Source organism: Canis lupus, chromosome 22 (assembly GCF_048164855.1).
Source record: "Canis lupus baileyi chromosome 22, mCanLup2.hap1, whole genome shotgun sequence".
In the NCBI taxonomy this organism is placed as follows: Eukaryota; Metazoa; Chordata; class Mammalia; order Carnivora; family Canidae; genus Canis; species Canis lupus.
The window spans coordinates 16,776,964-16,802,433 of NC_132859.1; the positions used below are offsets into that span (position 1 = coordinate 16,776,964).

General features: G+C 38.7%; 1 protein-coding gene, 1 long non-coding RNA gene and 1 pseudogene across 24 annotated transcripts in view; 2 read left to right on the forward strand and 1 right to left on the reverse strand.

Moving 5' to 3' along the window:
• Positions 1–25,470, forward strand: part of NMNAT3 (nicotinamide nucleotide adenylyltransferase 3) — a 114,392-nt gene that overhangs the window by 44,760 nt on the left and 44,162 nt on the right. For 18 of the 22 annotated variants that reach the window (XM_072792532.1, XM_072792527.1, XM_072792514.1 and 15 more), the window contains one exon: positions 5,144–5,293. In XM_072792532.1, coding sequence (XP_072648633.1) covers positions 5,185–5,293 — 109 coding nt within the window. In that variant the 5' untranslated portion in view covers positions 5,144–5,184. The remainder of the gene's footprint in view (positions 1–5,143; positions 5,294–25,470) is intronic. The other 4 variants (XM_072792513.1, XM_072792533.1, XM_072792524.1 and 1 more) reach the window with 1 other exon arrangement.
• Positions 6,314–25,470, reverse strand: part of LOC140613945 (uncharacterized) — an 82,296-nt gene continuing 63,139 nt past the window's right edge. Inside the window, exon 5 of one of the 2 annotated variants that reach the window (XR_012014874.1) lies at positions 6,314–6,695. This is a non-coding gene — a long non-coding RNA (uncharacterized lncRNA). The remainder of the gene's footprint in view (positions 6,696–25,470) is intronic. The other variant, XR_012014873.1, reaches the window with a different exon arrangement.
• On the forward strand, positions 8,432–12,644 carry LOC140613724 (isopentenyl-diphosphate Delta-isomerase 1-like; annotated as a pseudogene).

The following is a 25,470-nucleotide window of genomic DNA, read 5'->3' on the forward strand; positions in this document are numbered from 1 at the left end:
GTAGAATCCATTTCCATTCTGCCTGAAGCCATCTGCTTTATGTCTATAATAAACAGGGATGTTTGCAGCCACTTTCCCGGGCCGGGTCCTGTTAGAGGCGCTCACCGCAGGGAAAGGTAAATTGACTGCCTCCCAAGCGATGAGCATTAGCACATTGCATCTGCAGCGACGGCACTTAACCTTCCTGGCTCGCCTTTCCTTTCTGTGTCTCAGTGATGGCCTGTGACAAATGGGCCGAAGGGTGCACACTTAGTTAGAATTTGGTGCATGCGGGGCATCGGCTGGCATCACGTTGCTGGGTGATTGGAGTGAAATGTAGGCAGCAGGAAAGGCCGTCCTGGGGGCAGGGGGGCTGCGGAATTGCCTGCCCTTCCCCAGGCACAGGGGTCCTGGAAGTAGCCACCCCGGGGCTTCCCGGACGCACTCTCCGGGGAGCACCTGAGAGCTGTTTCTGAAACAGAAATAGGAGTAAGACACACCCTCGTTTACAATCTTCAGAGGTTTCTCATTGCCCGAGGAATAAAATCAAGTCTCAGGAGACCCCCTAGGGGCCTGCAGGATCCTTACACCCTCTGCAGCCTGGATCCTGAGTCACCCACACCGCGTGGCTGTGCTTTTTTAGTTCATCACCCACCCTAGTGGTGGTTTCTGGGCCTTTGCCATGCTGGTCCCTCTGCCCGATGCCCCCTTCAGTACCCTCATCGCTGGCTCAGTTCTTCACTTTCCTTGCCCCTGGCTTGAGGTCACTGGAGAGAGCCTGCCCCCACATAGGTGAGTGTATTCGTTTCCTATGGCTGCTACAACAAATTGCCACTAATTGCTAGTTTAAAGCAACACGGTTTTATTTTCTTACAGTTCTAGAAGCAGAAGTCTGAAAGCAAGGTGTCAGAAGGGGCTGCATTCCCTCTGAAGCTCTGGGGGAGAATCTGTTCCCTTGCCAATTCCAGCTTCTGGAGGCCACTTGCACTGCTTGGTACACAGCCCCTTCCTCTTTCAAAGTCAGCAGCATAGAACCTTCCTTTCTGATTGTCACTTTGGCCCTTCCATCTTTCTATATCTGACCCCCCCCCACCCTTCCTCCTCCTTATTTACCCTCATGATAAAACTGGGTCCACCTGGATAATCCAGGCAAACCTCCCTCTTTCAAGATCCCGAGTTTAATCACACCAGCAAAGCCTCTCCCTGTCAAAGCAGCAGCTGGTGGCTTCCAGCTCTCCAGAGCAGAGGGATGGATGCCCTTGGTGCCAGCAGGCAGGAAGTCGGTGTATCCCTGCCGATGGGATCCTGACTGACGAAGGCACCCCAGGGCAGGAATGTCTTGTTTGACTTAGGTGTTCAGCGGAAGTGGGATGTTGGCAAGGGGTCTCAAGTGCCTCTTGGAAGCCAGAAAGGTCAGTTTCGATCTGTGGAAGGCCCAGTGCATTGGGCCTTGTCTCTGGTTTAATGATAAATTCCGAGAAGGCCACGTATGCCTCCTTCTCAACTTGTTAAGTCCTTCAGCAGCAATTATTGCTCACTCTGTGGGCCACTACCCCCGCCCCCCGCGCCCCCAGTTAAATGCTTATTGATGAGAAGCCTTTCCTGATAGCAAAAGTCTCCCACACTTGCTTTGTCTCACTAGATAGTGCTAGATGGCAGGGCAGATGAGTCACTCGCGTGCATCTGTCCTCGTGTCTGACGAGAGAGACCTGCACTCAAATCAGAGCCTGGTTTATTCTCCTGGTGGCCCCTGGAGTTAGTCCATTCTAAGGCCGACACTGTATCTCTCTGGGTTTGGGTTTGAGAGGGTGTTTAGTTGAGGCAAGAGTATACAAGTGAGGCAGGAACCCCGATATCATTCCTGAGCCTGGAAACAAGCTCTCATTGCCTCCTCCCGCCGCGGCTGCGGTTGTCAGGCTAAGCCACTCTGGAGCAGTGTGGCTCGGTGGGCTGCTGGCAAGGAAAGAAAAGACAGACACCTATTAAATGTCACTTCTTCCCAACATCACAATTCATTGCTGTTGATGCCACCATTCAAACAAATGATCTAATTTACAGTTTCTGGGAACTTTTGAAAAACGAATCAAAACCCCAGGTTACCTAAGATGCTGCAGTTACATGTTTTAATGGCTCTACAAAATTATATTTTGTCAAAATGAAATAGAACTTTGAAAGGCTTCATAATAGTTGTGAACAACAGCCAGCCTCTTCAGATACACTCATCACAAGGCTGCTCTTGTGAATAGCTAAGCATACTCTGCAAATAATATCTCATTAAACCATCCAACCTCCCTGGGAAGAAGCTAGCAGCAGTAGCTTGCAGACCGCTTTCTTCTCACGCAGTAGGGGGTGTTCCTGCTGCCTTAAAGGAAGCTTGAAGAAACCTTAGCCCCCCCTAGGTTGAGAGGTTTTTTATCTATATGCTCTACCTCAGAATACATCCAGAACAACTTCTCTATATTAGGAGGGTGCATTAGGCCTTTCCCCTACCAGGACACAGGTCCCCTCTGCAGCTAGCCAGTACCCTTTTTAGTCTTCACTGAGCCCTATTCTGGGCCAGGCACTGTGCTTGAAGCTGGGATCTAGAGATGAAGGAAACACCACTCCTGTTCCCAATGAGCTTGTTGTCTGGTGGGTAGGAAAGAAACAAAAGCAATTTTTTCAATAGGATGTGCTATATGATTTACTGAGGGTAGGACATAGATCAGCTGACCTGAGCTAGCTGTCAGAAAAGCCACCTCGGCAGCCTTGTACACAGTCAGCTCCATGTCTCCATGTATCCCCAACTCTGTGGCAGACCCTGTACATGAGCTAATCCTATTTACAATTCCCTTTTCCTTGCTGCTTCCCACGGGAGAGCATGTAAAGCTACATACTTGCTTTTCCTGCCTCTCTGGCAGCAAGAGGGGCCATGTGTGATCTAGTTGGGGCGAATAAGAAGCAAAATCTACAGGGTGGTTCTGAAAAAGCCCTTCTGTTTTGGATTAAGAGGGACAACCAGTCTAGTAGAGCTCTTTGCTCCTTCTTGCCTTGTACATTTTCATGATGGCTGCAGCTACAGCAGCAATCTTGTGACCATGAGGGAAAAGCTGAGAGAATTGCAGGTCCTTGTTGAGCCAGTGACCTAATAGCAGCTGCCTACTTAGACTTCTTGTCATGCGAGAAACAAATAACCTCTGTTTGTTCAAGCCACTAAAGTTTTAGGCTTCTGGGACTTGTAGCCAAATGCATCCCTAACTGATACAGGCACCTAGCAGGCAGTCAAAAAATAGTGATTGAAGTCACAAATAATGTGATTACCCGAGTTGAATCTTAACAGATTGGGGTGTGCTGGGGATATTCTAGTTGGAGGAAAGTGAAATAACATGTACAAAGGCTTGAAGCAAGAAGCCATGAGGAGCTTACAAAGAAACCACTGACAAGTACTTCAGTGTTGCTAGAGTATAAAGTTTGAGGCAGGCAGTGGTTGGATGTAAGTCCCAGCCTTTGTAGCATTTGGCTAAAAGTCCCAGAAGCCTAACTTCAGTGGCTTAAACAAATAGAGGATATTTGTTTCTTGCATGACAAAGAGTCTAAAAGTAGGCAGCTGCATTGGATTTGGAGAAGCAGACGACAAAGGCCAGATTAAAACAGTTTCCTTAGATAAAAAGAGTTCAGGTTCCAGTGAATGAGAACTCTCCACATTTACCCCTGCAACTGCAGAATTACAGCGAAAGACACCATAGCTAGAATGAAAGGAAGAAAGTGAATGCGTTTTCCCTGTTGGCCACCATATTAGTTACCCCCTTGCCACTTAACAAATTAACCCAAAATTTAGCAGGTTAAAATATTACACATTTATTATCTCATAGTTTCTGTGGGTCAGGCTCAGAGTCTCTCAAAAGGCTGCGATGAAGATGCTCACAGGCCTGCAGCCTCATCTGAACATTTGATTGGGGAATGACCCACTTGCACATTCACTAATGTGCTTGTTAGCAAGATTTAATTCCTTACAGGCTCTTGGCACCAGAGGTCTCCTTTAGTTCCTTGCCCCGTGGGTCTCCCTGTGAGGCAACTCACAACAAGATAGCTGGCTTCATCAGGGTGAGCAAGCAGGAAAAAAGGAGGGAAGCCAGAGAACTTTCTGTAACCTCTCCAAAGTAAAAGTCCGCTCTTTTCCTGTATTCTATTTAGTTACTAGGCCCAGCCCACACTCAAGGGGAGGGGACTGCAGGTGAGTACTAGGTGATGAGGATCACCGGAGGCCACCTCCTCTCTCCCTTCCACCCTCCCCCTCCTCCCTTGTCATGGTCAGCAGCTGCAGCACCCATTTCATTATGGGCATGATCATCACCACAGCCACAGTAATCTACTAAACGCTTCTTCTACACCAGACTTCCCATACATAGCTCATTTATCCTCACAACTACCCTGTAAGGGGAAATAATATTATCCTCATCTTGCATGTGAGGGGACTGCAGCTCACAGAGGGACCGATTTGCTCTACATCACACAGCTAGTAAGAGGTAAAACTAGGAGTCAGAAAAGGGCCTAACTCTCCAGTGGAGCTTCTCACTCCAGAAGGCAGCATCTCAGAGGCAGGAGAGCCATGTCTGCCAGTGTGCCCTGGAGTGTGCTGTTTTCTGCTTCCCTTTAATCTCACCCTGGCCCTGAAATCCCCTGTGTGGAGACAAGAGGGTGGACCAGACCCTCAAAATGCTTCTGCCCTAGATAAAGGACAATAGGTAAAATCTTTAAAAATAAATGAAAATAAAAGTGCCGGTCTACTCTGGGACCTAGTAAGTTTCACTTGGACTATCAGAGATGATGTATGGGAGTCTTCCATACTTCCTTTTGTTTCCAAGGTGACCCATCAGAGCCCAGGGAGGGTATAGAAGTTACAGGAAGAACAGTCTCTGCAGTCAGGTGTCTGGTTCCAGTCCTGCAGCTTCTAAGGGTCCCTGGGCTGGGTAGGTGATCACTCAGGGTTGTTGAAAGGATTCAGTGAAACAAGGGAGATACTGTGACATAGTGTTGAACACAGGTAAATCCTCCATAAATGTTATTACTGCCCCTTCAGTCACCTTATAAGTGAGAAATGAGAATAGCCTCTGTATGCTTTAGGGACACTGATCTGGATGGTGGTCTGGTGCCAACTCTGACCTGAGTTTCTGTCCCCATGAAGGCAGGGTGGCCACTACCGTGGGCGTGGATGTGCCCGACAAGATGAAGAGCCGAATCCCAGTGGTTCTCCTGGCCTGTGGCTCCTTCAATCCCATTACCAACATGCACCTGCGCTTGTTTGAGGTGGCCAGAGACCACCTACACCAAACAGGTCAGTTGGGGGTGCCAGGGCCAATGTACAAACTGATGGATTGGGCCCCTTGGGGTTCTTCTGGCTGTTGTCATCATCACTATGATTAAAACTGCTTAGTTTATAAATTCACAGAATAACTGGTGGCATGCATTCCTCCATCATATTGAGAGCTAACAACACCCCTTAGCCCTGTGACCTGTGTACAAGTCATATTCCTGGCCAAAAAGCTGAACATTTCCCAGGGTCCACCATCCCCTGCCACCTCATGTTGCCTATGAAGGCTAAAAAGACACTGGGCACTTTACAGAAACTGCATCTCTAGGCATTCATCCTAATGCTCCCAGGAAGCAGTTACCTGCACAGCCAGATGAATAGGTAGCATGTGCCTTGCTCCTCTTGTTGATGTTTATGAGAGCCCTTGCTGCTCTTCAGTGGGTAAGCAAACACACTGTAATGGGAATTTTGACATTTTCTCCTTTGAATAGATCTTAGACAATTACAAATTAACAATCTTGCATATAGGGCATTTCCAATCCAGATGAGATGGCTTGGCCAGAAATATTTAATCAGCTGGGAATATTTAATCTAGAAATGTTTCATCTCTTTGACTTTCCATTTCATTATTTAGAGAGTAAAATGGCATTTGGAATCTGCATAATTATTTCTAAAGGATGTAAGTCCTTTATATGGTCATGTCAGATATATATGAAACTATTTATATATGTATACTTTGTGTTCATATATGTATTTTTATATTAAAAAATATTTGCCTTTAAGGGCATTGTTGTTAAACCAGAATCCATTCCTATTTATTTTTAATGTAGAAAAAGAAGTATTTGAGCAACATGCAGATCATTTCTTCAAAGAAATTATGTACAGTGTTAGTTTATTTTAAAGGAAATGTCTTTGTACCACAGAATTTTTTTTAATAATAAATTTTTTATTGGTGTTCAATTTGCCAACATACAGAATAACACCCAGTGCTCATCCTGTCAAGTGTCCCCCTCAGTGCCCGTCACCCATTCACCCCCACCCCCCGTCCTCCTCCCCTTCCACCACCCCTAGTTCTTTTCCAGAGTTAGGAGTCTATATGTTCTGTCTCCCTTTCTGATATTTCCTACCCATTTCTTCTCCCTTCCCTTCTCTTCCCTTTCACTATTATTTATATTCCCCAAATGAATGAGAACATATAATGTTTGTCCTTCTCCGATTGACTCATTTCACTCAGCATAATACCCTCCAGTTCCAGAAGTTTTTTTATTCAAAAGATGAAAGTTGGTTAAGTATCTGACTCTTGATTTAGCTCAGGTCATGTCCTCTTGGGTTGATCGAGCTCCACATCGGACTTTGCATTCAGCAGGGAGTCTGGTTGAGATTCTCTCTCTACTTCTGCTCCTTCCCCAACTTGTGCACACGCTCTCTCAAAAAAAAAAAAAAAAAAAGTGAATGTGGGTATCTATCCTTAATAAATATGTAGCTCTTACAAAGGAATAAAAACATCCAAACAATCCAGTGAACATTAGTAGCACTATACCAAAAAAGAAATAGAAGTGACCAACAAACTTGGGAAAAGATGCTCAGTGTCACTGATAATCAATGAAAAAACATGGTAAACACCACAAAGTTATAAAGCACCATGAGGACAGCTACTGTGGTTGCTTGGTCGTCACAGAATTGCTGCCATCTATCAGTAGGCTTATAGTCAGTGCTCAATAAATATCTGTTGTAGTAGCAAATAGCTTTAGTCTGTGTGATTGGCAAAGATTAAAGACTGACAAAATTTGGTACTGGCAGGATAGGAAGGGAAACAGACACTCATCCATTGGTAGTGATAGGATAAATGATAAAACATTTTTGGAGGGCAATTTGGTGTTCTGTGACAAAAAATTTAAAGTCTGTACTCATACCCATAATGAGGAGAAAAATCAATCAATTGAAACTGAAACAGAACTCACACAGATGTTAGAATTAGTAGATTGCATTAAAACAGTTACTATAATTATGTGCCATATGCTCAAAAAGTAGAGACCTGGAAAACATAAAAAGGTTTCAAAACAAATATTAGATGAAAACTACAATACATGGGATAAAAAATATACTGGAAAGGATTAACAGATTAGATATTGCAGAAGAATAGGTTAGTAGACTTAAAATTAGAACAGTAGAAATGACCTAAAATGAAACACTGAGGGGAAAAAATGGAATTCTAAAAAAAAAAAAAAAAAAAAAAAGAATATAAATAAGATGTCACGTAACTTTAAAGAATCTTGACATAATTGGAATTGTAATCATAGAAGGAAAAATAGAGGAAAAACAGGAAATAACTGAAAAATTAACAGATTTGATGAAAACAGATTTTATCAAGTAGCTCAACAAATTCTAAACGTAAGAAACATGAAGAAAACAATACTGAGGTATATGATAACAAAATTTCTCAAAACCAATAAAAAATCTTAAAGGACAGTACATTTTCCATTACTGAATTCATCAAAAGGGAATTTAGTGGAACAGCATCTTTAAAGTACTGAAAGAAAAAAAACTGTCAACCTAGGATTCTGTATCCAGTAAATATACATCTTTCAGAAGCAAAGGAAAAAAAACTTTTTAGCTTTAACAAACAAAGATTTCACCATCAGATTTTCACTACTGAAATGCTAAAATCCTTTAGGAAGAAGGAAATGATACCAAATGGAAATATGGATCTACACAAAGGAATCCAGGGTACTGATAACCACATGGGCAATTACGCATGTTTTTCTCTAATTATTTAAACTTCTTTAAAAGATAATTATTTAAACAAAAATAATAGGAATGTATTGTGGGGTTTATAAAATGTCAAAGTAAAATATATGACAAGTATATAAGACATAAAATATATATAAGACATAAAATATGATATGATTCCATTCTTCTAGGGAAAAATGGAAGATGACTATTGTAAGAGTCTTATATGTGAAATGGTATACTATCACCTAAAAGTAGATTGTGACAAGTTAAAGATACATAAATATAAAGTGATTTATAACATGTATATATAAAGATTATATATATATACACACACACCTCTTTCCCTCTTTATATATATATATAATATATGTTATAAACCCTAATACAACCACTAAGAAAAAAAGATAAAGCTAATAAGCATACAAAGGAGATAAAATAGAATATACTAAGTTAATTTGAAAGAGGAAAGGGGACCGAAGAATAGGTGGGACAAATAGAAAGCAAATAACAAAATGACAGACTTAAATCTAACCATATCAATAATCACATAATATATAAGTACAGTTGATCCTTGAACAACACAGATTTGAACTATGTAGGTTCACTTGTACAGATTTTTTTCAATGAATACAGTACAATTCTGGGAATGTATTTTCTCTTATGATTTTCTTCATAACATTTTTTTCTCTAGCTTGCTTTGTTGTAAGAATATGATATATAATTCCTACAACATATGTGTTAATGATTACTTATGTTATCATTAAGGCTTCTGGTCAGCAGTAGGCTATTAGTAAAGTGTGAGGGAGTCAAGTGTTATTTGTGGATTTTCAACTGCATGAGGGGTTGGCACCCCTAATGGTCAATTGTAGCCTAACTATTCCTACTATAGGGCAGACACTGTCCGATTGGATGAAATAAGCAACACCCAAGTACAATTATATGATGCCTACAAGAAAAACAGTAAATATAAAGACACAAATAGGTTCAAAATAAAAGGATGGAAAACTACTCCATGCTAACGCTCATTAAAAGAAAGCTGAAATGGCTATAGTAATATCAGAAAGGAGATTTCAGAGGAAAGAATATTACCTGGGATAAAGAAAGTCACTTCATAGTTATAAAAAAGGCCAATATTTAAGAGGAAATAAATATTTTAAGGTTTATGATTATTATATCAATAAGAAAAATAGATAAATCTGCAATTACAGTCAGATACTTCAGTTCTCACTAATTGATAGAATAAATACACAGAAAATAATGAAGGATGTAAAAAATCTGAACAACATTATTAACCAATTCGACCTAGTTGACATTTAAAAAATACTCAACCAGGCATCATCAGAACACATGTTTCTTTCAAGAACACAGAGAATATTTACCAAGATAGACTATTTTCTGGGCCATAAAAGAAATCTCAATAAAGGTAAAAGGATTGAAATGCTACAAAGTGCATTCTGGAAACACAATAGAATTAAGTGATAAATCACTCACAGACCTCTGGAAGATCCCCAAATATGAAAATGAACTAATACACTTCTAAAAACCCATGAGTCACAAAAAGAAATGCAAATGGAAACTAGAAAATATTTTGAACTGAATGGAGATGAAAACAATATATCAAAAATTTTGGGATGTCACTAGAGCAGTACTTAGGGGAATTTTATAGCACTAAACACCATATTAGAGGGGGAAAATCAATGACTTCACCTCCTACTTTAAGAATTTAGGAATAGAGGAGCAGCTACAAAACAAGCATAAGAAAGGAAACAAGATTAGAGCAGACATCAGTGACATAGAAAACAGAAACATATTAGAGAAAATTAAGAAACCAATACTCTTTGAGAATATCAATAAAATTGAGACCCCTCTAGACAGACTATCAAGGAAGAAAAAAGGAAAGACACAAACTACCATAATCAGGAATGAGAGAGGTGACACAACTATAGAGTCTACTGATATGAAAAAGAGACAGGAAAATTATAAATAACTTTATGCCTATAAATTTGACAACTTAATTAGAATAGACATATCCCTTGAAATACACACTGCCAAAGCTCATTCAAGAATTAATTTTTAAAAAAGATTTTACTTATTTATTTATGAAAGACACACACAGAGAGAGAGAGAGAGAGAGAGAGGCAGAGACACAGGCAGAGAGAGGAGCAGGCTCCATGCAGGAAGCCTAATGTGGGGCTCAATACTGGGACTCTGGGATCATGTCCTGAGCCAAAGGCAGACGCTCAACTGCTGAGCCACACAGGCATCCCAAGAATAGATTAAAAAATAAAAAGAAGTAAAAATAACCTAAATAGCTCTATATCAATTAAAAAAATTTCATTTGTAGTTTAAAACTATCCCACAGAGGATTCTGGGAAAATTGTGGACTAGGAAACACCAGCAATCCATCTCCCCACCTAAACAGCAATTGCACTGGCAAAATTTGTCTGATGTAACTATTTTAGAACTCTGGAGTCTGTTAAAGGCTTGCAAACTTCTAGGGGAGGATTTGGACAGGTAAATTACAGCTAACTTCAATCAATTTTCAGTGCTCAGGACAGTAACAGCTCCCCATCCTCCCCGCCACACACACATAGCAAGCAGCTATGCACATGTTCCTGATGCAGCCTGCACACAGCCTATGGGAGCCAAGGGGGGCAAAAAAGGACCCTGTCCCCCAAATATCAGGGATCTGTGCTCTGATCTCTTGTTGCATTTCCCCCAGCCCCCAGGAATTGTTGCAAGCCTCTCCCCCTCTGGTTGAAGAGATTTCCAGGGGATTGAAAGGGCCAGTGCCTTCTCCCTCTCCCCACATTTTCCTTTTTCCCTTTTAGGAGCCAAACATTTAAAAAAAAATGCATGTACATGGAAAAGAATTAGAAATTGGCCACACATGTCCAGGGAAAGACTGAGACCTTAAGTGTATACCTCAGGCTGATCCTCAGCACAGGGAGAACTTAAAAATGTAAAAACAAAATAATAAACAATAACAAAAAACACACCCTGGAGAAGGAAGATAATCTGATTTTCAGAGCTACCACATCATTAGATTCAAATGTTCAGTTTTCTACAAAAAAAGTTAAAAGACATACAAAGAAACAGGAAAGTAGGTCCACTCAAAGGAAAAAGACCAATCAACAGACACTGTCTGTGAAAGAGACCTGTGGGCAGATTTACTAGACAAAGACCTTAAAGCAACTGTCTTAAAGATACTCAAAGAAGATACAGAGAAAGTCAAGAAACCCTGTGTGAACAAAATGGAAATATCAACAAAGAGAAAACCTAAAAAAGACTAAAAAGAGAAACTGGAGCTGAAAATTACAATAACTGAAATTACAAATTCACTAGAAAGATTCAAAGACAGATTTGAGCAGGCAAAACAAAGAATCAGCAAATTTAAAGAGAGAATAATGGAAATTATCAAGTCTGAGGAAAGGAAAGAAACAAGATTAAAGAAGACTGAACAGAGCATAAGAAACCAGTGGTACCCCATCAAATACACCAACATAGACATTGTGGGAGTCAAGATGAAGAGGAATATAGGAGTAGAGAGGATATTTGAAGAAATAATGGCTGAAAACTTTTCAAATTTGCTGAAAGATGTGAATATAAACATCCAAAAACCTCAATGAATGCCAAGTAAGAAGAAATCAAAGAGATGTCCACTGAGACATTATAATCAGACTTATAAAGGATAAACACAAGCATCTTGAGAGCAATGAGCAAATCATCACATACAGGGGATCCTCAAAAAGATTTTCATCAGATTTCTCATCAGAAACTGTGGAGGCTGAAGGCAGTGGACTGATATATTCAGAGTGCTAAAAGAAAAAATAAAAAAACTTATCAACCAAGAATTCCATATCTGGCAAAACTGTCTGTCAAAAGTGAGGGAGAGAGCTAAGTATTGTGGGACAGATCAGATGGGTCATAACAATGCCTGAGATAGACACTGGCAACCTCTGTAAGCAGCAGGTTCAACTCCTGGCTGAGATGTGTATTATCCTTACTGATGAAAATGATAATACAGTTGGGGCTGAGATCAACAAGAATTGTCACCTGAATGAAAGGATTATTGCATTGAGCTTTTAGGATCTCATTCAATGCTGAAAATGAGCTCATGCTACAACACAGACCAGATGCTCAGATGCTAAAATTATCTTTCCAGGTGGTTTTACCAATACTTGTTGTAGTCATCCATTAAGTAATACAGGAGAGCTAGAAGAAAATGATGCAGTTGGAGTAAGAAGAGCAGCAGAGAGACATTTAAAAGCTGAATTAGGAATCCCCATGAAAGAGGTTCCTCCAGAAGAAATTAATTATCTAACACAAATTCACTACAAGGCTCAATCAGATGGTATGGGGGGGGGGGGGGCGGATGGGGGGGGGGACAAGAAATTGATTCATTTTGTTTGTGAGGAAGAACATAATTTTGAATCCAGAGCCCAATGAGGTTAAGAGCTATTTCTGTGTGTCAAAGGAAGAGTTAAAAGAACTTCTGATAAAGGCAGCCAGTGGTGAAATTAAGATAACTCCATGATTTCAAATTATCGTGGAGACTTTCCTCTTTAAATGATGGGATAACTTAAATTATTTGAATCAGTTTGTTAACGATGAAAAAATACAGAATGAGATGAATGGTTAGTAAAATACTGAAAAATTTCTCTACTTAGTAAACTTAACATGATTTTTTAAAAATTTAGTTCCCTAAGAACTCTCACTTGAAACATTGATACTTTTCAATGAGTATTTGTATGGAAAATACAACCAACTTCTTAATTTTATATCACACACCCCATATGAATGCTATTTGTAAAAGACATTTGTGAGAGGCTATTGTCAAAAAAAGAGAGATTAATTTAACTGTCTAAGCACATGGTCCTAACAAACTTGAACAAGTAAGTGAAGCTTTTCATTTTTGATATGTTGTGATAAACATTGTCAGCACACTTGTAGAGCAATTTGCTCTTTGCCAAATGCTTTATAAATCATTAGATTTTTATCATAATCCAGGGAAAAAAGTGAGGGAGAAATTAAGACATAGCCAGATAAACAAAAACTGTGAAGAAGTTTGTTACCACTAGACCTACCTTGCACAAAATGCTCAGGGAGTTCTGGAAGGTGAAATGAAAGGAAACTAGACAGTAACTTGAATCTGTATGGAGAAATGAAGATCTCAGTAAAGGTAAATGCATTAAAAATGATAAAATCTAGTATTATTGTAACCGTGGTCTGTAATTGCACTTTTTGGTTCCTACACATTTTAAGAGATTAAATTTGTAAGTTCAAAGAAAAAAGTCTATTCATCTAAAAGCTAGTGTTGTTGTAACTTTGGTTTGTAATTCCAAATCTTGTTTATTTTATTTTTTTTACATAATTTAAGAGACTAATGCATTATAAAAGAATTATAAGAGGAGTGCCTGAGTGGCTCAGTCGGTTTAAGCATCTGCCTTTAGCTCAGGTCCTGGGATCAGGCCCTGAATCAGGCTCCCTGCTGAGCAGGGAGTCTGCTTCCTCTTCTGCCCCTTCCCCTGCTCATGCTCACTTCTCTCTCAAATATATATATAAAATCTTTTAAAAGAACTATAAGTTTATGTTTTTGAGCACACAGTGTATGAAGATGTTATCTTGTGACATCAGCAACCAAAAGGGGGTGGGGACAGAGGTTTAAAGGAGCAGAGATTTTGTATGCCATTGAAGTTACACTCGTGTAAACTCAAAGTGTTTTAACTTTTGGGTGTTAAATGTAATCCCCATGGTAACCATAAAGAAAATAGAAATAGAATATACACAAAAGTAAATGAAAAGGAATTTAAACATTCTACTACAAAAAAAACCCAACTAAACACAAAAGAAGACAGTAATGAAAGAAATAAGGTGGGGAGGAACTATAAGGCATATAAGAAACAAAGAGCACTACTTGGGAGAGTAGTAGATAAGTAGTAGATGAGGAGGAGAAATTCCTCCTTATCAAGAATTACCTTAACTATAAATGGATTAAATTCTCTAATAACAGAGATCAGCTGATGGAAAAAATACATGATCCAATTATATGCTATGTACAAGAGACACTTTAGATCCAAAGACAAAAACAGATTGAAAATGACAGGTTGGAAAAAGATACTCCATGCAAATAATAACCAAAAGACAGCAGGGGTGGTTATATTAATATCAAACAAAATAGACTTTAAAACAAAAACAGTTACAAGAGAGAAAGAAGGACATTATAGGGATGCCTGGGTTGCCCAGTGGTTTGAGCATCTACCTTTGGCTCAGGGTGTGATCCCAGAGTCCTGGGATTGAGTCCTATATCAAGCTCCCCACTGGGAGCCTGCTTCTCCCTCTGCCTATGTCTCTGCCTCTCTTTTTGTGTCTCTCATAAATAAAATCTTTTTTTAAAAAGTACATTATATAATAATAAAGAGGACAGAAAATCAGCAATGAAATAGTGGCTGTGAATGATACATTGGACCAGATGGATCTAAAAGATTTAGAATATTCCATCCTAAAGCAGTAGAATACAGATTCTTTTTAAGTGCACATGGAACGTTCTGCAGAGTAGATCACATAGTAGGCCACAAAACAAGCCTCAACAAATTCAAAAAGATTGAAAACATGCATGCATCTTTTCTGACCACAACACTATGAAACTATAAATCAACCACAAGGAAAAATCTGGAAAAAACACAAATACATGGAGGTTGAATAACCTGCTGCTAAAATATGAATGGGTCAACCAAGAAATGAAAGAGGAAATCAAAACATACAGGAAGACAAATGAAAATGAAAACACAATGGTCCAAATTCTTGAGATGCAGCAAAAGCTGTTCTAATAGAAGATTATAGCAATACAAGCCTACCTCAGGAAGCAAGAAAGATGCCAAACAAGAAGCAAGCAAAATATCAAATAACCTAACCTTACACCTAAAACAGCTAGAAAAACAAAGAACAAAAGCCCAAAATCAGTAGAAGGAAGGAAACAATATAGATTAGAATAGAAATAAGTAAAATAGGGGGAAAAAAAAAAAAACACAGAACAAATCAAGGAAACCATGAGATGGTTCTTTCAACAAATCAACAAGATTGATAAACCTCTAGCCAGACTCAAAAAAAAAAAAAAAAAAAAAACTCAAGCAAAACCAGAAATGAAAGAGGAAAAATAACACCACAGAAATAGAGAATATTATGAAATATTATATGCCAACAAATTAGACAACCTAGAAGAAATGGATAAATTCCTAGAAACATAACCTCCTAAAAACTGAACCAGAAAGAAATAGAAAATTTGCACAGACCAATTACTAGCAATGAGATTTAATCAGTAATCAAAAATCTCCAACAAAGTCCAGGACAGATGGCTTCACAGGTGAATTCCACCAAACATTTGAAGAGTTGATAACTATTTTTCTCAAAGTATTCTAAAAAAATGGAAGAGGAAGAAAAGCTTCCAAATTCATTCTATGAGGCCAGCATTACCCTGATCCCAAAACCAGATAAAGATACTACCAAAAAAGAAAATTATAGGTCAGTATCTCTGATGAGCAGAGACAAAAATCCTCCACAAAATATTGGCAAACCAAATTCAACAATACATTTTTTAAAAATTATTTGCTGTGATTAAATGGAATTTATTCCTGAGATGCAAGACTGTTTGAATATTCACAAATCAGTGTGATACATCACATCAATAAGAGAAAGAATAAAAACCATATCATTTCACTGGCTGCAGAATATACATTTGAAATAAAAATCCTCAACAAAGAAGGTTTAGAGGGACCATACTTCAACATAATAAAGGCCATATGTGAAAAACCTATAGTTAACATCATACTCAATGGTGAAAAACTGAGAGCTTTTCCCCTAAGATCAAGAACCAGACAGGAATGCCCACTGTCACCACTTTTATTCGGCATAGTGCTATAAGATCTAGCCACAGCAATCAGACAACAAAAAGAAATAAAAGACATCCAAACTTTCACTATGGCAGATGACATATTATATATAGAAAATCTTAAAGGCTCCTCAAAAAAGCTACTAGAACTGATAAAGGAATTCAGTAAGTTTGCAGGTTACAAGATCAATATACAGAAATCTGTTGCATTTCTATACATCAATAATGAAGCAATAGAAAGAGATTAAGAAAACAATCCTATTTATAGTTGCCCCCAAAATAATAAAATACCTAGGAATAAACTTAACCAAGGAGGTGAAAGACCTGTACTCTGAAAACTCTAAAACATTGACAAAAGAAATTAAAGATGACACAAACAAATGGAAAGATATTCCATGTTCAGGGTTGGGAAAACAAATATTGTTATAATGTTCATATTACCCAAAGCAATCTACACATTTAATGCAATCCCTACCAAAATACCAACAACATTTTACACAGAACTAGAACAAACAATCCTAAAATTTGTGTGAAACTACAGAAGACCCAGAATATCCAAGGCAATTTTGAAAAAGAAGAACAAAACTGAAGGTATCCAAATCCCAGATTTTAAGATCTATTACCAAAGCTATAATCAAAATAGTATGGTACTGGCACAAAAACAGACACATGTCAGTACAGAGCACCAAGAAATAAATCCACAGTGATATGGTCAATTAATCTTTGACAGAGGAGGCAAAAATATGCAATAGGAAAAAGTCTTTTCAACAAATAATGTTGAGACAACTGGACAGCTACATGCAAAAGAATGAAACCAGACCACTTTCTTAAACCATACACAAAAATAAATTCAAAATGGATTAAAGACCTAAATGGGAAAACTGAAACCATAAAATCCTAGAAGAGAGCAAAGGCAGTAATTTCTCTGGCATTGGCCATAACAATAACAACATTTTTTCTACATATGTCTCCTACAGCAAGGTACTAGAAGTTTTTTTTTTTTTTAAGACTTTATTTATTCTTGAGAGACACAAGAATGAGAAAGAGAGAGAGAGAGAGAGAGAGAGGCAGAGAGAGAAGCAGGCTCCATGCAGGGAGCCCGATGTGGGACTCAATCCCCGGTCTCCAGGATCACACCTTGGGTTGAAGGCAGTGCTAAACCTCTGAGCCACCTGGGCTGCCCGCAAGGTACTAGAAGTTATAGCCAGACCAATTAGGCAAGAAAAAGAAAACACATCCAAATTGAAAAGGAAAAGGTAAAATGATCTCTGTTTGCAATTGATATGCTCTTATATGTAGAAAACCCTAAAAATCACACACACAACTATTAATGAATTCAGCAATATAGCAGGATACAAAGTCAACACAGAACTCAGTTACATCTATACAGTAACAATGAACAATCTGAAAATTAACTTACGAAAACAGTTCCATTTAATAGCATCAAATGGATTAAGATGCTTTGGAATTATCTTAACCAAGAAAGTGAAAATTTGGACAAAGAAAACTACAAACCAATTGCTGAAAGAAATTATAAATAAATGGAAACATATCCCATGGTCATGGATTCAAAAAAGTTATTGTTAAAAATAACTTAGGTTAAGATTTTTAAAAAAAAAAAAAAAAAAAAAAAAAAAAGATTTTTAACTTACTGTTAAAAAGTCAATGCTACAAAGAGATCTACAGATTCAATGTAGGCCCTACCACAATCCTACTGGGATGTTTTGCAGAAATAAAAAGACCCTAAAAGTCTTACGAAATCTCAAGAGACCCCAAATAACCAAAACAATCTTTAAGAACAAAACTGGAGGGCTTATACTTACTGATTTCAAATTGAACTACAATACTACAATAAAACAGGGTGGTCCTGGCATAAATACAGACATATATAAACCAACAGAGTAAAATAAAGAGCCCAGAAATGAACCCTTGCATATATGATCAATGATTTTTAATGATAGTACCAAGATCGTGCCATAGTGAAAGGACAGTCATTTCAACAAACAGTATTGGGAAACTAGACATCCACATGCAAAAGAATGAAGTTGGACTCTCGCCTAACACCAGATACAAAATTAACTCAAAATGGATCAAAGACCTAAATATAAGAAAAAGAATAAAACTCCTAGAAGAAAACATAGGATTAAAGCTTCACAGGATTGGATTTGTTAGTGTTTTCTTGGATATGACAACAAAGGCACAAGTAACCGAGGAAAAAATAGACCAGTTGGACTTTGTTTTGATGCACAAAATTTTAAAAATTTGTGCATCAAAAGACAGCAAAAAGGTAATCCATAGAATGAGGGAAAATATTTGCAAATTATGTACCTAATAAGAAATTAACATCCAGAAAAATCAAGAACTATTAAAACTTAATAGAAAATAAATGAATTAAAAATGGACAAAGACTTGAATAGACATTTCTCCAAAGAAGATGAACAAATGGCAAAGAAGCACTTGAAAAGATGCTCCACATCACTAATCATTAGGGAAATACAAATCGAAACTATAATAAGATTCTACTTCACATCCATTAAGATGGTACCATAAAAAAAAAAAAATAAAAATAAAAATAAACACCAGAAAACAGCTGTTGGTGAGGATGTGAAGAGATTGAAACCTTTGTGCATTATTGTTGGAAATGTAAAATGGTATTGCCACTGTGGAAAACAGTATGGTAGTTCCTGAAAAAGTTAAAATAGAATTTCCATATGATCCAGCAATTCCACTTCTGGTTATATGCCCAAAATAATTGAAAGCAGAGTCTCAAAGAGACATCTGTACACCCTTGTTCATAGCAGCATTATTCACAATAGCTAACTGTGGAAGCAACCCAAGTGTGTCCATTGATAGATGAATAGATAAGCAAAATGTGGTATATACATACAATAGACTATTATTTGGTCCTCAAACGAAAGGAAATTCTGTAATCTGCTGTAACTTGGATGAATCCTGAGGACATTACATACTAAGTGAGATAAGCCAATCAGAAAAAAGAAAAGTCTGTATTATTACATTTATAGGGCTACTTAATAGTCTAATTCATAGAGATTAAAAGTAGAATGGCGGTTGCAAGGGAATGGAGGAGGAGGAAATGAGGAAGTATTATTTAATGGATATAGAGTTTCAGGTTTACAAAATGAAAAGAGCTATGGAGACGGATAGTGGTGCTGGTTGTACAACATTATGAATCTATTTAATATCACCAAACTGTTAAAAATGGTTACGATGGCAAATTTTGTTATGTATATTTTACCACAATTTTTAAAAACTGTTCCCCACCATATCTACATAAATTAATAAATTCATTGATGAATTCTACCAAACATTTAAGGATGAAATAATAAGAGTTGTATACAATCTCTTCTAGAAAATCAGAGGAGAGACTATTTTACAATTCCATCTGTGAGGCTAGCACAATCCTGATATCAAAACCAAGCAAAGACATTACAAGAAAAAAGAAATCTATGTGCTAACATCCCTCATGAGCAGAGATCAAAATCGTAAACAAAATATTTCCCCAAAAAATCTAACAATACATATACAGGATAATATATCAGTACCAACCCCATCTCTTGGTTGTCCCAAAGATGTGTACTTAGTTTAACACCTAAAAATCAGTTCATGTAATTCATTGCTTTAACTAAAAATATAACTATATATATATATATATATATGTATATATATATATATATAACATTTAACTATTATATATATAAATATACATATGATTATCTCTGTAAAGACAATTGTCAAAAGCCAACATCCACCCCTGGTATTTATAAAAAAGAAAGAAAATACAAAGCAGCATATTAGAAATAGAAAAGAATTTCCTCAACCCAATAAAAAAAAAAGTATCTGTGAAAAACCCACAGTTAACATCTTAGTGGTGAAGGCTAAATGTTTTACCCTTAAGAACAAGAATAAGAATAAGGATCTCAAAAAAAAAAAAAAGAATAAGGATCTCTATTCTTGCCACTTCTATTCAACACTGTACTGGAGGTTTTAGCCCAAACAATAAGGCGGGAAAAAGAAATAAAATGCAAAGGCAATGCAGAAGAGAAAGAGTAGTCTTTTCAAAAAATGGCGCTGAAACTGGATATCGGTAATATGCAAAAATAAGAGGGGGAGGCACTTCAAATCATAGCACACACTGTATGCAAAAACTAACTCAAATTGTACCATAAACTTTAATGTAAAGCCTAAAACTATAAAATTTCTAGAAGAAAACATAGGAGAAAATCTTATGGTCTTATGTTAAGAATTCTCAGATAAAACACCACAAAAAGCATAATCCAAAATAGGAGAAAAATGGACAAATTAGACTTCATTAAAATTAAAAGCTTCTGTTCTTCAAAAAACACTATGAGAATGAAAAAACAAGCCAAATATTGGGAGAAAAGATTTTTCAAAGCCTATATCTGATAAAAGACTTGTGTCCACAATATATAAGGACCTTTTAATTCAGTAATTAAAAGAAAACACAATAAGAAATTGGGCAAAATATCTGAACAGGCTCTTCACCAAAGAAGATACAGGGATGGCAAATAAGCACATGGAGGGATGCTCAGCTGAATAAAGGAAATGTAGAATAAGACCACAGTGAGCTACCATGGCACCCATGTTAGAATGTCTAAACCTGAAAAGACCAACCTAGAACTATGGCCAAAGATGTGGAGCAATTGGACGTCTCAGACACTACTGGTAGGAACCTGAATATGCAACGGCTATGGAAAACAGCTTGACAATTTCTTACAAGTTAAATATTTACCTACCATATGATTCAGCTGTTCCATTCCTAGGTATTTACCCAAAAGAAATTAAAGCATATGCTCATGCACAAATATTCAGAGCAGCTTTAATTATGATAGCCCCAAACTGCAGACAATCCAAGATTCTATCAACATGTGAATAAACAGATGGTGGTTTATCCACACAGTGGAATAGTACTCAGCAACAAAAAAGAACGAACCAAAACCACAGATGAATCTCAAAGTAATTATGCTGAGTGAAAGAAGCCAGACCAAAAAAGAGTACATACTTTATGTATTGCGTATATATAAAATTTTAGAAGTCACAAGCTAATCTACGGTGACAGCAAACAGATTAATATCTGAGGCTGGAGGACTAACATGGGGTGGGAGAGATGGATTACAGAACGGAACAAGAAAACAGTGGAGGGCTGATGCCGTGTTTGTTATCTTGATTGTGGTGTTGGTTTCCTGGGTATATACATGTCAAAACGTATTAATTATACCCTTTTAGTATGTTTGGTTTATTGTATGCCAATTATACCTTGGAAAAACAAACACACACAAGATTCCACAAGGTTGCTTCAGTTATATAAAAAATGTGATACATTCTATAGGACATACCCAATTTCTTCAACAAACAGCTAGAAAGAAAGAATTGGAAACTGTATCATTTAAGAGATTTAAGACACACATAAAACAATACCATGTATGGACTTTATTTGAATCCTGATTCAAATCAACTATAAAATGATATTCATGCGAGAGTTGGGAAAAATCTGAAGACCAACCAACTGAATAAATGTATTAAAGAATTATTAATTTTTAAGGTCAATAATTGCCGTTGTGTTAAAATAAAAAGTGTCCTTATCTCTTAGAAAGTATATACTTTTGGTCTGCAATTCCACTTCACAAAATTTATCCTATAGCAAGTGTGTGGGGGAGAAAAAGAACATTTCTATTTGGGAGAAAGAAGAAATTTATTTCCCTATAAATCTTAAAACATTGGGTGGAATAATGTTCTTTTTAGGATATATACCCTCTACTTGATATAAACATCTGCTTGGCTCTTAGCCACTAAGTGGCTTTTCCTGCCAACCTTGACTCATCAGAACTGCCCCTGGCTTCATGACGTTGTATTTGCTGTGAGGTCTATCAGGATAGAGTATGTACCCTGCGTTGGAGGACATGCCACTTCACAGACAGCTAACTACATCTGTACTGTTTGGGGGACATAAGAATCCCTTGATATAATTGCAGATGCTCTTTTTGCTGCAGGGGAAGGCTCTGGCATGGCCCAGCAAGGTGTCAGAGTGTTCCTGATCTCCAGAAGTCATGGTAACCACAGAATGCATGGATAATCAATCATGGAGACATTATATATTTATATATGATTTCTATCAATTTGGGGTGTTAGTAAGTGGAAGGCCCTTGGTCATGAATGACCTCAAGCACTTTCTTGCCTTTATTCTCAGTTATTCTTCTATGCAAAGTACTTGGTCCAGAATGGATTCCCCTGCTTGTGTGTTTGAATTTTAATACATTGGGTTGACACCTTTCAACATCCCACAGATACTTACTGCATCTTCTCCAGGCCAGGCACTGTTGCTGGAAATAGAGTTGATTAAATTGCATCCCCTGCCCAACAGGAATGCATGAGTAGCATAGGTCACCTGGGGAGTTTCACTTCTGTTGGATTTGACTGTCTGCCTCCCTTGGACAGTAAGAGACACATAGTAGCAGACGACTTTGGTGCTGGGTACAAAGGAGGGGTGTTTCCCACCTGGCAGGTAGGGAGAGCTTCCTGGGGGAGGTGACATCCAAGGCATCAAGAATGTGAAAGACAGCCAGGTACAGTTTAGGAGGCATTATGGGTAGAGAAAGAAACATAGAGGTGGAAGAGAATCGCATCCTAGCACATGGCAGGGAGATGAGATGAGGCTGATAATATAGGGAGGAGCCAGGTCATGGGGAAAGGAATTCTCTTGCCACCGTGAGGGGTATGTGGTGTATTCCTTTCTTTGTTTGGTTAGGCATCATCTCCTCCTCCCCACAGCTCCAGTCACTGGCAGCAGCCCCCAAAAGCCAACACATCTATGCAGCGAGCCATAACCTGTCCCCCGTCATCTCTCCAGGGACAAGATATTTAAGCAGTGCCTTTTCTGCTCATCAGAATCAGCTCACAATTAAAGCTGGATGAAAATCCGGCCCCCCAGCTGATGCCTTTTTTCATGAAGAAAACCAAATCTCCCTTTTGTTGGTGTATTTTCACCAAGACAACTCACAATTGTAATTTGATACTGCGTGCATATAAATTGAATTAAACCAGCTGAAGCATTTATTGAGTACTTTTACGGAGGAATGAACAGGGTCTCCCTACTTCACCGCAGCAGCTCTAAGGGCTTTCTGCTTAGAGCTCTTTCCCTTTTCACAAACATCCCATCTCAAACCGCAACTGTCCTTCCTTTGCTTCCTCCTTCCCCTTTCTCCCAAAACCACAAAACCTCTCAAACCGACAGAGGCCAATATTTCAAAACTTTTAACTGTCCTTGGTCCTGTGATAACACACTGCTTTCCAGTGAAAAACTTGTACATGAGATGAAACTTAGCTCTGTAGATTTTCAGTGTGAGTACATAGACAGTCACACGAGCTCAGAGGAGAAAATATTGAACGGGCTTTTTTTTTTCCCCACACTCCTTCACTTGAGAGAATGTTCAGGAATAAGACAGGCTAGCAGGAATGTGTGAGGCCGGTGGGTATGCAGACATTATAGTGCGGTCCCTGTTACAGACTCTTTCTGCTCTGTACTGCATGCCACAAGGGGCTCTCACAGAGAAGGTTCTCAAAGGCTTGATGGATGAATTTGTGTGGTGGGTGTAGGTGGTTTTAAAAAGTTCATTTGGGATTTTTATTCCCAGTTTGCTGATTTTTTACAGAAGTGATTCAGCACAACATATGACTAGTCAACAGCATAAGCCATACCTACAGCATTCATTGAATATATTAAGAATTCGAGTCTGCATTTATTTTGAGATGTTGGATGTATTCCCAATTCTTAGTTGTTGTTTTCCCAACATGTAGTCACAAATTTACTAATGGAGGATGAATTAAATTTAAAGCCTGTTTTCTGTTACTTCGAAGGTCTATTTCTAGGCAATATGATTTGGCCATTGGCCTGTATTTCAACAGCAGTCACTTATATATCTCTTTTCAAATCAGTCTCTTTCAGTTTAATACTTATTCATTTAGCAAACATTCACCTGTTTGCTTTATGTATTTAATAAACGTGTATCTTCTTTACTATCTGCCAGGTAGTAGGTGCATCACATGAGCTCATTTAACCTTCATTACAATCTTGCAAGGTGGGTACTGTTACTCTCCCTGTTTTACAGATGAGGAAGCTGAGGCTCAGAGAGATCGTGTCACTTGCCCAAGGTCACGCAGCCAGTAAGCAATAGAGCCAGTCTGCCCCACAGTCTGTGCCTGTAACCACCACACCATGCTGCCTCCTTCATTCCACACATTTCTTATCAAGCCCCAGTCCATGCTGGGAACTGTGCTAGATGCAGTGACAGCATGGGAGCAGAAGCAGTCCCTGTGCTCCAGCGGGGAGTGCCTTAGTCATTCAGACTGCTATAAGCAAAAACGTCATAGATGGGGTGGTTTGCAAGCAAACCAAATACATTTATATCTATAGTTTTAAAAGCTGGAAGTCTGAGATCGGGATGCCATCAGGGTCAGGTTCTGGTGAGAGCCTCTTCCAGGTTGCAGACTGCTGACTTCTCATTGTACCTGCATAGGGTAGGCAGCAGAGAGAGGAAGCAAGCTCTCCTCTGACTCCTAGAAGAGCACTAATCCCATTTGTGAGAGCTCCCACCCCCATGACCATATCTAACTCTGGTCACCTCTGCCTCCTAATACCATCATATCAGGAGTTCTGGTCTCAACACATGAACTGGGGAGGGGGAGTCACAAACATTCAGTCCATAACAGGGAGGCAGACATTAATCAAATCCCACAGATATAAAATTACACAGATGACTGAGGGGAAGCTCTGATGCTTTCAGCGTGAACCATGAGCAATTCAACATCATCAGAATCCAGGAAAAGTGCTTCTAGGAATGTAAGGGCCAAGCTAGAGAGAATAATGAGGCACTTTTTAGGTTAAAAATGAGGTTGTCCGGGGATCAGAGGATACAGGGCATTCTTGGCCTAGAAAAATGCATGTGCAAAGACCCTGAGGTAGAAGAGAACATGGTTACCAAGGACAGAACAGGTTGTGATGATTGCAAAGCAGGGAGCAAAGGGGAATGTTGTGAGAGATGACACAAGGGGAGAGGAGAAGGGGCAGGCCAGGATGGCCTTGCAGGTCATTGTTAAGGAATGAATGTGTTTTTCATCCTAAATGCTGTGAGAAGATCTGCATTTCCCTCCTTCCCTTACCTTCTCTCCAAAACGCGCACTAAGGAGTAGATGGAGGGAAGCCAGTTAAGCGGCAGCTGAAACAATACTTTTGATAAGAGGGTGACACGAAGGCCATAAAGAGAAGGTGACAGATGTGGAAGGTGACTAGAAGGTCAAGCTGACCTGACAATGGATTGGATCTGATAGGGAGAGTGTGCCACTCACTGAGAGAGAGTCCTGGATGGGGACCAGACTTGGACAAGGGACAAGTTCAGCTTCAGATACGTTGGGCGAACGAACATCTGTGGGAGGGTGGTGATTAGAGTCAGAGCCAGGCCTGGAGATGGGCATTCGCAAGCCACTTGTAGATAAAACAAGATGGCCAGAGGGGTAACTGAGACCAAAGAGAGGGAGAGAATTACAG